Source organism: Mizuhopecten yessoensis, unplaced genomic scaffold, assembly GCF_002113885.1.
Source record: "Mizuhopecten yessoensis strain PY_sf001 unplaced genomic scaffold, ASM211388v2 scaffold7529, whole genome shotgun sequence".
In the NCBI taxonomy this organism is placed as follows: Eukaryota; Metazoa; Mollusca; class Bivalvia; order Pectinida; family Pectinidae; genus Mizuhopecten; species Mizuhopecten yessoensis.
The window spans coordinates 246910-259555 of record NW_018407093.1 but is presented as its reverse complement, the minus strand read 5'-3'; the positions used below and the strand labels follow the sequence as shown (position 1 = coordinate 259555).

At 34.5% G+C, this 12646-nt stretch overlaps 1 protein-coding gene across 3 annotated transcripts in view; it reads right to left on the bottom strand.

The window, feature by feature from the left end:
• Window positions 1–5577, bottom strand: part of LOC110453877 (carcinoembryonic antigen-related cell adhesion molecule 8-like) — a 52835-nt gene extending 47258 nt beyond the window's left edge. For all 3 annotated transcript variants that reach the window (XM_021503070.1, XM_021503069.1, XM_021503071.1), the window contains exons 1-4: window positions 4568–5577; window positions 1614–2021; window positions 709–1056; window positions 161–424 (exon numbers count right to left, since the gene is read on the bottom strand). In XM_021503070.1, coding sequence (XP_021358745.1) covers window positions 161–424; window positions 709–1056; window positions 1614–2021; window positions 4568–4616 — 1069 coding nt within the window. In that variant the 5' untranslated portion in view covers window positions 4617–5577. The remainder of the gene's footprint in view (window positions 1–160; window positions 425–708; window positions 1057–1613; window positions 2022–4567) is intronic.
• Window positions 5578–12646: the final 7069 nt, after the last annotated feature.

The window sequence follows — 12646 nt, the reverse complement described above, 5'->3', positions numbered from 1 at the left end:
TACTTCTTTGTTACACAGACATGTTCCGGTAGCATTCTTAGCATCACTTTGCTAAACCCTTTGGGATTTAGTAATATAAACCCTTCACCATATCGTTAATTCATATTTATAGTTATATAGTGCAGCGTTAAACTGGCATCACTGTATTATCTAGTCCTACCTATGGTAATGTCGACTGTACTGGACATGTTGTACGTGTTCCCGTTAAAGTTGTTCGTGGCCTCACAGACATAGTCTCCTGATTGGGCAATCTTGATGTTGGTCAGTTGAAGCTGTGCTGAGGTGCCGACTTGTGTTCCATTAACCCGCCAAACATACGTAGGAGTAGGGTTACCCTCAGCAGCACAGGTCAAGGTCAAGGTGGTGTCCTCGTAATGAACTGCTTTATTTGGACTCTTTGTAATGGTAGGCGCTCTCACTTTGTCTGTTTGACGTAAAACAACATTAATCATGTACAACTTAAGATACGAATAAAGAGCTAAGAGACAACCTTAGTATGCTAATATTTCTTTCATCTGAACACCTTAATATCAACGAATTATTTTCTTCATTTGTCACAGTAATTTATATTATTTCCCTTTTTACTGTTATCAAAAGGAAAAAAGATTTTGGTCAAAATCACCCAATACGTTCGCCATAACAAAATACAACACCATAAAGAAACTTATTATAATTGATAACCAAATAATAATATAAACATTGACTTACAAAACACGTTGATGACATTAGTTAGTTTAAAGTAGGCGGTGTCTCTGGGGTCGCTGATGGTTTCCTGTTGTAAGGCACACTTAACAACGATACCATTGTCGTCTTTGGTCATCTGTATAGAGATGACACTACTGCCGGTGTAGGTACAGTCGGCACTAGGGGATGTCTGTGTGGTAGAGTCTATGGGGGTACCGGTACCGTCTATGGTACTACTTAACCTGGTCCATAAGAAGTTCCCTGCCGGCCGACCAACATTACCGGTACAAGTGAACGTGACCGTCTGTCCCTCCTCAACATTAGATGACGGCACCAATTCCACTTCATGAAATGTTCTGGCGTTAGGCTTTGCTGTGTACATGGTAATAATAGGTATGAGTACATGTAATAAATTGCACTTTCTTTGAGAATCGCATGTTCACGAGTAGTTTGGGAATGTATTATCTGAATAAAAAAACATGTTAGCATGATGGGAAGTAGGTCACACATGTAGGTAAATAAGAACTTGTGAGGTATTTCAATACAGCTTACTTTCCATACAAATATAGCGCACGACGAAATAAGTTTCTTGTGCGATATCATGTTAGGTAGAGTAGCCCCTCTTTATGTTTAAGTTCTTCAAGCAATATCTCAAGTAGGGGCAAGTTGTGATATAAGAGGTAACAGAAATCAGTATCAAAGCGTTCCATAGACAACTGTAGCACTTAATCCTAATGTTTAAATTTGTTGACAAATAAAATGCTTTGTTGTGTATATTGTTTCGATTATTAGAACTCGTAGTAATAAAACAGATATCATTTAAGACCTAAAACACTTACAACATGAAATTTGTCTTTGACACACGACTATTACAAATATGAAATATTAGATGATGATGAAAAGAATGATATGAACCCACATTGTCATACCTACGACTATAAGACTGTTGACGCTTGCCGGAGTCGGATTGGCCTGTGCATCATTGTTTAGTCCAAGTACAGTACATTGGTATTTACGCTCATCACCACATACCACACTTATAAATTTCATCTTGGCCGTGAGAGAGGAATATGTTGGGTTTGTTAGAACTACTCGTCCAGTAACGGAAGGGTTGGTTAAATTGTTTAACGTTGCAGGACGTTGTGATGCTCTTGGTGGACTAAACCCTGCTATTTGTTCATATGTCCCAGAGTCTTTTGACGTCTCCCTTTTCCATGACATGGAAAACACTGTATCAACGGATGCAAGTCTGTATGTACACACAAGTTCCACTTCATTGTCTCCAAGAAGTCCCACTGGGTTTACTGTCGTTGTTACAGAAATATCACCTTGTACACCTGAAATGTTTAATACAATTCATAGTTATGTTAAATGTGGTTGGTATTTAATGGTATGTCTGTCAGTCCGAGCGTCTCTTATACTTACAATACACTTATCATTGCAGCAGGTACTTAGAAATATTGATGTACCATTTTGAAGAATTTATGTTCTTTTTCAATTTCGCGGTTATATTCAAATATTGGAAAGCGTTTAAAAAATGTGTTTGTAATAACGTCGTATTTATGACGCACGCACGCATGCATACTATTTCACAGGGATATACAAAGGTGTGTTTATATATATATATGTTTTAGTACCTGAGAACGTTTATGTAATGATAAGGTTGTTTACATTTGTTAATTTTGCAGCAGCCTGTGATATCCATGGTGGATAAAACAATGCTATTTGTTCATATGGGTCAGAGTCTTTTGGTGTTTCCCTTTTCCATGCTATATTATAAATTGTATCAACGGATGCAAGACTATATGTACACACAAGTTCCACTTCATTGTCTCCCAAAAGTCCCACTGGGTTTACTGTCGTTGTTACATAAATATCACCTTCTACACCTGAAATGGTCAATACATTTCATAGTTATGTAAATGTTGGTTGTATTTAATAGTATGTCCGTCAGTCCGAGCATGTATAATACTTACAATACACGTATCATTGCAGCAGGTATATACAAGTACTTAGAAATATTGATGTACGATTTTGAATTTATTTTCTATTACAATTTCCTGGTTATTTTTAAATATTGGAAAGAGTTTAAAATACTCGTTTGTAATAACGTAGTGTTTTTGACGTCGTGGAATGCGTTAACCGGATACTCAAAAGGACATACTACCTTTACCATCGACAAGATGTGTTAGCTGTTTCATGGAACATGGCCTGTCTCATCATACAATAGTAAGTCCTCCGACGCATGTCGGACGCACACACGGACGCACGCATTTATACAATTTCGCTGGGATATACAAAGGTGTATTAATTATATATATATGTGTTTTAGTACCTGAGAACGTTTATGTAATGATAAGGTCGTTTGAGTCAAGTACACGTGTCTTGTTAGGGAAAGTCCTTATGTCAATATTCTGTGTTCTGTCCGATGAGTGTTCGTAAATGTCAGCAGGTTTTTATTTCCCCTAGGAAACACGTATACATGAATATAATTGTTGTTAAAAAATCTGAAATGTACAAAAGCAATGCTTTTAGGTAAAGTTTGAGATACACTGTTATTAAAATTATGTTCCCGAAATATTTTTACATTGAACATATTTATGTAAATGATAATTTACCTTCATCGACTACTAAGTCGTGTTAGTGTTTATAGTTATATGTTCCACGGACGACGTCCAGTAAGTGTATGTCCTATAGACCCGGCTGTCTGCGCGATTCCGCGACTGTACACTTTCTCACCTGTCATACATTGATACGTACTCAGGACATCACCCTGACACTACCGGACAGGTACCCACCAAGTATGGATATACACGTCAAGTAACGGACAGTAACAGGTAACATGTACTGGACACAAATAACTTGATTTTCACATGATAATAGAAACACTGAGTTTCTTTAGTTTGATATTACTGTATGTAGTGTAAAGAAAGAGTGGAAAAGTCAGAAGTTTTGATTAATTATATGTTTTGAGGAAAAGATGTTCAGAATAGATCAAACAATCTATTGATTTCTTCAAAATTGTCATCGATCCCGATCAATTCTTTTGAAGTTTAATTCAAGGTACGATAACTTTTATTCATCTTTAAGAACTTCAGGTCAATGATATTTATTCACGTATTTGGAAAATATGGAGAAAATGTGTACATAATATTTGTATATAACAGTACATCACATTTGTTTCTACATATAATGAATCGTTCCAAACCCCTTAGGCAAATGCTGGTCATACATTAAGGCTGGTTTTTCCCTTTACTATGTTACAACATAATATCGTTGGTTCAATATGCAATATTCACGTGTTACGACTATTTGGAATATAGTCGTTATGACTACAAATACCAACAAAACATATATTCTGTCTTCATATGAAGGAAAATCTTTCGGGTTTATTAGTGTTAGTCAGGGGAAAATAACTTCCTGTTTTAATGCTTAAGTAGTTTAAAAAATATTTCAGACCCGTTATAATACATTCTATTCAAGTCAGTTTACTATTAATAGTAGGAGACGTTAATTTACTTCCTGGTTCAAATTTCAAATACTTTGTATACTTAACATGGTCAGTAAGGTGGGATCATTTCCTTATCTACACCCTGCCATAGACTGTACTGATCCATATCCATGTACCTCTATCTTTTCCATAAAAGTAACAATGTCTTATTCAGTGACATGAAACACCACTTCTTCATATTATTTGTTGTGTATGAGAAAGTGGAATTTATGTATTATTCCAATGATATAGGGTCGTGGCAATGTACCACTGTTACAACACAGACTGGTGACGCTACACACCTGAGGAGAGGTCAACACAACTAGCGGTTATATGACGTCATATAAGGACGCTAGACCCTGATAAAACATAGATATTTAGTGGTTTACTTACCCGAGTAGAGACACCAAACTAACGCCGACACAATCCACACAGCAGCCATGTTGACGGTGTGTTTTCACCCGGAACATGTTCTGAATGTAGATATGCCACCCTATGTATAAATCTGTGACAGCGACCTGTACGTGTTGTTTACTATCACATAAATTTATAAATAGATCACATGGAACTCTACAATGTATTGCGTTATATTTTCTTGTGAATTTTACAATTGGTTTTTTTCATATTAAAAATACGAAATGATACATTATTTGATAACATTAACAAAATAGGTTGATATTGATATTGAATGTAAACCATGCATCGGTCGATGAATACTTGTGTCTCACTTAAAAGATACGGGTTGCCTTATTGACAGTTAGCTTGCCCTGACGTATAGAGTACGCTTGATTACGCGTCCATATATGACAAAGTTGTTTCAAGGACGTTACACATACCACAAACAAACAGCTAGATTATATAGTCAATGCAGTCAATTCGATTGTGTATTTGCGTTTTATATTTTAAACATATTATCACTCTAACCTGTTCGGCAACGACCAACAGTTTGAATTTCTGTATCGGTACATAAGAAATGTAGGTGCGTTTACTGACCTTGTTACTACAATTTATGGGAAAACCTGTAAAGTAGGTGTATGTATATATACAGATATTACATGTTACCTAACCAACTCACTAAAATGTACGGTACACCTGTAATGTAGGTGTGTAATTATGATTACTGTTTCACTACAAAGCTTGGTACACCTGTAATGTAGGTGTGTAAGTATGATTACTGTTTCACTACAAAGCTTGGTACATCTGGAATGTAGGTGTGTAAGTATGAATTATGTTTCACTACAAAGCTTGGTATACCTGTAATGTAGTTGTGTAAGTATGATTACTGTTTCACTACAAAGTTTGGTATACCTGTAATGTAGGTGTGTAAGTATGATTACTGTTTCAATACAAAGCTTGGTACACATGTAATGTAGGTGTGTAAGTATGATTACTGTTTTACTACAAAGCTTGATATACCTGTAATGTAGGTGTGTAAGTATGATTACTGTTTCACTACAAAGCTTGGTATATCTGTAATGTAGGTGTGTAAGTATGTTTACTGTTTCACTACAATGTACAGTACACATGTAATGTAGGTGTGTAAGTATGAATACTGTTTCACTACAAAGCTGGGTATATCTGTAATGTAGGTGTGTAGGTATATTTACTGTTTCACTACAATGTACAGTACACATGTAATGTAGGTGTGTAAGTATGAATACTGTTTCACTACAAAGCTTGGTATATCTGCATAGCTTTGCCTTTATTGTTGAAACGTGATAATGACTCTGAATATTCTGATTATTGTATGCGGTGTATACAAATTGATGTAATTCATTAACTTGGCTATTCACACGATAAATATTACATCACGCATATTTAAAAAACCAGAAAGCAACTTAAACGCTTCTAACTATAATAAGTGGTATTTAAATGTGTCTGTATATACATGATTGTTTGATGTTTTTTAAGAAGATATTTAACTTTAAAAAGATGTCCTTCATAGTCCCAATAGTTTTGCCTTCTAGCCGTCTTCAAGGACGTTGACTTTTGCCATTGGGATTAAGAGTGACAACTGTTTTATAATTTATCTTGTTTTGCATATAAAAAGAACACCCATCTGCGTTAAGTTTAAACACTGCTGAAATAGAAATATCATTTTTTTAATAATTAATTGTTAATATCTGTAAATATAGAATTGTTTATGCATTATCTTTTTAATAGCAAATTACCGTATGTCAACAATCGCTAAACAGGTTCCGAATGACAGTCAGTTTTCACGCCTTAATGTTTCAGAAAGTGACGGAAGTAATCAATGAGAACACAACGAAATCATATAATAGATACAAACATAAAGCCATACACATACAATGTACTACATTATTATACTTACCGATAGTGTAATTAACTGTTTGATTAACACAACAACACCAATTCTACATTAATATATGTATTATTTATCTACAAATCAAAACTGCAATACATTGCTTAAGCCGGCAAAACATATTATAAGGCATACATCTTTCTGCAATGCTTATGTTAACATCTTACAAAACTTACAATAAAATCAATGAAAAAGCATCTTTTAAGTTTTGCTAAATCACGTTCCTATGAACGCAGTGACATTAAATGCCTAGCTGATATATAGTATGAACTTAACAATGTTAAAATTTACTACTATTCTCTACTCAAAATCCCCGAGTCCGACCACAGTTACATCCCCAGCTGTGTAACTGCTGGTTGATTACATAAGCAAAAAAGTATGCATAATTAATAACCATTTTTAACCGGCGAAAACATTGATAAAATTACATTCTAAATAGGACATAATTGGAAATACGAGAGGATTATTCAAGTTAATTTTGTCAATTCAAATATTTACCGATCACAACTTATAAATAAATATTACTTACTGCTTTCATCAGATTGTCAGAAGTGGCACAGCGTCCCGTTCCTGACTTTACATATGCTGATACGTGCCGTCGGTATTGGTCCTTACAACTTTGATGTAGTCTTAATACAACCACTCATATACCAATTTTCTATATGAGGTTTAAACGTTTTTATATCGATTTCATTGTCATTTGCAGATAATTTGGCATTATCAACTCATTAGCAAAGTTAATCGCTAAAAGATGATGAGTATCTCTTTATTCTTGCTGAAACCTTTATTGAAATATTTTGGAGTTAGCACTTTTAACTTAACTATATATGTAATAGATCAAAGAAGTTTGAACTTCAACTGGAAACTTATGTAAAAAGCAATTGATTACCTTTAGTGGCATTATTACATTTGTGACGTTTAACACAGCCTCCTGATTTATGGTCTGGTGTTGTAATAGTCAAGGAAGCGAGGGTGTGAGTTAAGTCGTTTTTTTAGATTTTATACAATGAATGCATTGATTAGTATATAAACAGTTTCGATTGCTTACAATAGATATTGAATGCAATGGTTTGTTTGAATTTTGATACTTTTAACCGGAACAATTATAAGGAAATCTACATCATAAAAGCAAATATTCCATCATTCAAAATGACTGAGAACAGTATGCGACATAGTCATAAAATAATATCATACATATCGAGCTCGTGGCAGTATTCCTTTTAAGTTTATTGTGATTTAGTAATACACTGAATAATTTGACTGTGCATAAAATATAAAGAAAATATATTGTTGACCAAAATTATCAAATTATCTGCCCTTAACATCATACAGCACAAATTAACTTTAATCGTTTTGATTACCAAATAGGAAGACAAACATTAATTAACGTTGACTTACAAAATACATTGATGACTCCAGTTAGTCTGAAGTAGGTGGCGTCTGCGGAGTCTCTGATGGTTTCTTGTTGTAAGGCACACTTAACAACGATACCGTCGTCGTCCCTGGTCATGGGTATAGAGATGACACTACTGCCGGTGAAGGTACAGTCGGTACTAGGGGATGTCTATGTGGTAAAGTCTATGGTGGTACTACTGAACCTGGTCCATAAGAAGGTCCCTGCCGGCCGACCAACATTACCGGTACAAGGAAACGTCACCGTCTGTCCCTCCTCAACATTAGATGACGGCACCACTTCCACTTCATGAAATGATGTGGCCTTAGGCTGTGCTGTTAACAGTAAATTCAATGAAAGGTATCACTGACTTCACTTTCCTTAGTAAATCACATTTCCTTAACAAAAATACAAGAATCTTTGAAATTCATTTTTTAAGTGATAATTTGTTTGCATATTTTAATTCTAATAAGTGACATAATGAGCTATATTTTACAATATAAAACATGGTATTTAAAAACAGCTTATTTTTACACCTGTATTAACAAACCACACAAACCATTCCTGTTGCAATATCATGTATAATAAACTATCTTTATTATGTCCATTATTTATTACCTCGCACCTAAACAACTTATCTAAATGCACTCATTTATTTTTATTATTTTATCAAAATATCTATCTCGCTTTTTAACACAAAAAATGTTGCTGAACAAATGATGCACAGAAAATATGCTTAATTTAACAGCAATCATTTTAATTCCTTTATGCCGTAACGCAAAAAGAGTCAAGTTGTGATAAAAATCAGGGTTTCGGCCATTCTAGGTATAAAAAAATTATATAAGAAATAAACCGGCAAAACAAGGTTTAAATGTCTTCAGCACATAACAGTCATTATTAGATGATGAATACTGTGATTATATAAGGCAAAATATCATACCATTGACTGTAAGACTGGTGACGCTGGCAGGGCTTGGATTGATCTGTGCACCATTGTTTAATCCAATTACAGTATTTTGATATTTACGCTCATCACCACAAACCACACTTGTAAACCTGATCTTAGCTGTGAGGGAGAAATCTGTCGGGTTTGTTAGAACTACTCGTCCAAACACAAAAGGGTTGGTCAAATTGTTTAACGTTGCAGGACTCTGTAATGCTCCTGGAGGACTAAACCCTGCTATTTGTTCATATCTTCCAGCGTCGTTTGATGTCTCCCTTCTCCATGATATTGAAAAAACTGTATCAACAGATGCAAGACTATATGTACACACAAGTTCCACTTCATTGTCTCCCAAAAGTCCCACTCGGTTTACTGTCGTTGTGACAGAAATATCACATTGTATACCTGAAATGTTCAATACAATCCAGAGCTATGCTATTGATGGATTTATTTTAAAAAAAAAACGTATTGCATGTCGATTGGTCTAAACAACCCTACCACTTTGTATCAAGTATCAATTATCAAGTGGAATATATGAATAATGTAAGAATATGAATGTTTATGCCTAAGACTGTGAGCAATTTATTTTGCATGATAAGATCGTAATCATTTTAAGTATTGTTTACATTAGATTTAAATAAAATAATTTAAACTCAAGTTATCTTTTATGCCGTCGCGGAATGCATTTCTCGGTCTCTCCAAAGGACAAAAAACATAAACCATTTACAGTATTTACTACTCTTTTCAGAAAATGTAATAAGTCTTGTCTTATCAAGTTTTCATAGGGAAAGGAAACGATTTCTTTTTTTTCTTTTTCGTAGTTTTAAATATGAGGGAACACTGGCTACTTTAAATAGAGAAAATTGGATTCTAGCAATAAGAGAAACACAGCACCGTCATACAGTGTAACTTATATGATATACTCAGACAACTTTATAAGTTATATAAACCATAGGAAATCATTCAAAGATATGTATTTTAGTTTGCTATACAGTTTATGGTTTACTTAGGACTTTAAAATATTTGTTTCATGTGACATTTCATGTCGTCCTGTGATAATAAATCACACACTGTCGAATTTACTGCACTAAGACCACTTGAAAACTCTTACTGATAAAGGTTAACAACATGCTTTTCCACTACAACACGCCAGAATTGGTCCCAAAACAGAAGAACAATTTGCTTTATAAACGTCATATAGACTTAAGTTAGACAGTCAAATCTCATCTGTATTTAACCCAGACAAATAACAAAATAATATCCAGACTTTTCCGCTTTTTGTAATGAAGTATTTCTTTTTTTAATAAAACGTAATATATTAATGCATACATGGATCAATTCCGGTCAATTTTGACGGGTCAGTATCACAGTACAGTTCTCAACTCGAAGAAGAGTAGATTCCATATATCTTTTGAGTGTGAATAACACATTCATATTTACCTTTGAATATAAAGCAATACAACACGTTTGTGATCTTTCGTATCCGTTTAGTTCAATTATCATTTAAATTATAAAAGCCTTTTTATTCTTGACTCTAGTCAGGGATACAATCGGTCATTTATGTTTTGACAAACACTGTCCACGTATTATGAGAAAATGACATCTGGTCGTTATGCCTATATATAGATATATCAACATGAAATATGCAGTGTTTAAATTTGCCGAACAAAAACTTTCAGATTAATTCCATTAATTCAGGACAGCTATTGCCCGTTTTAAATTCCTGACGTGATGAAGTGTGGTTTTAAATCATCACGTGGGTAATAAATTATGATACATTTTCGATGTTCTATGGTATAAAAGCTTAGCATTGTTTATAAAAGACATTCAGGTGCATTCTGTTATGTTTTGGTAACAGTATCTGTTGTTTATCAGACAGAGAAATTCATGTAATTTTGCGTATTCTAAAAACCACACACACGTTTATGATGAGTATATGATATATATAGGGGTTTAAATGACGCCATGACAAGACGTTAAAGTCAAATGTATACAAACATATATTAAATACTGTATATTTACTTACCCGTGCATAGAAACCAAACTAACGCTGACACAAGCCACACAGCAGCCATGTTGAAAACGTGTTTTAACCAGGAACATGTTCTGAATGTAGATATACCACAGTGCTCTATATGTTAGGGGTTTACCACCTCAGTGACAGCGACTGGGGTTTATTGTCATTGATTTATTACTATTGACATTTTACAATATATCTTACTTCTGTGTGTATTGTATTGTTGTTTGAAGAAATGATGTCTTCACGGATAACACCGACATAAGTTGATAGTTATAATAATTGCAGATCTCGCCTCTTTCATAAATTCTTGTGTCACACTTAGGAGTTTTCCTCGTTGCTTACTAAACTTGCATTGACGTGCAGTACTAAAAGTTATCAGTCCGGATATTACGATGTCGATATTATAATTCGATTTTTACACCGTTACATAGAACAATTGCCAGTTTGTCTCAACATGAAAACGCAACTGATGACACTCTCCACGTAAGTACAGATTTTCTGAGACAGAACATTTCCAGGATTGGACTTTAAGTCTTCATATAATTGCATTTCAATACACATTTCGTACGTTATTGTCGTTTAATTATTTTTTCTGCCAAGCCAATGTTCTTAACTTCCTGTTGAATAGATTGAAGTTTGTCGGTATGACTATAAAAGCAAGTCGAATTTACATTTATACAAAGAGATATTTTTTAGGACAGGGTTTTAAATATAGTCATAGAAAATCCAGACAGCTATCTATTACTACTAATATGTCAAATACATTTACCTTGGTTAACATTCGAAATACAGTGAAATGTATATTCCTAAGATAAAAGCGTTATGCAGACTTTAACAGAACGGGTAATAGAACATATAGGCACGGTAGTCTAGTGGTAGGACGCCGGGGTCGTGACCGAAGGGTTGCGAGTTCGACTCTCGTCACGGCACTGTGTTGTATATTTGAGCAAGATACTTTACTCCACTTGTTCCAATCTACTCAGCTGTAAATGAGTACGTGGTTGGGTAGTGCTAGAATTGTAGAGTTGTGAGCGCCTAAAGTCAAAGGCTGCTTGCGTTTGTCTAAACTGATCAGACAATAATGTGATATCAAAGTTGATTGTGTCTGTCTAAGCTGATCAGACAATAGTGGGAGATCAAAGTTGATATTGTTTGTCCAACCTGATCAGACAATAGTGGGAGATCAACGTTGATTGTGTTTGTCTAAACTGATCAGACAATAGTGGGGATCAAAGTTGGTCTAAACTGATCAGACAATAGTGGGAGATCAAAGTTGATGTGTTTGTCTAAACTGATTAGACAATAGTGTGATATCAAAGTTGATTGTGTTTGTCTAAACTGATCGGACAATAGTGGGAGATCAAAGTTGATTGTGTTTGTCTAAACTGATCAGACAATAGTGGGAGATCAAAGTTGATTGTGTTTGTCTAAACTGATCAGACAATAGTGGGAGATCAAAGTTGATTGTGTTTGTCTAAACTGATCAGACAATAGTGGGAGATCAAAGTTGATTGTGTTTGTCTAAACTGATCAGACAATAGTGGGAGATCAAAGTTGATTGTGTTTGTCTAAACTGATCAGACAATAGTGGGAGATCAAAGTTGATTGTGTTTGTCTAAACTGATCAGACAATAGTGGGAGATCAAAGTTGATTGTGTTTGTCTAAACTGATCAGACAATAGTGGGAGATCAAAGTTGATTGTGTTTGTCTAAACTGATCAGACAATAGTGGGAGATCAAAGTTGATTGTGTTTGTCTAAACTGATCAGACAATAGTGGGAGATCAAAGTTGA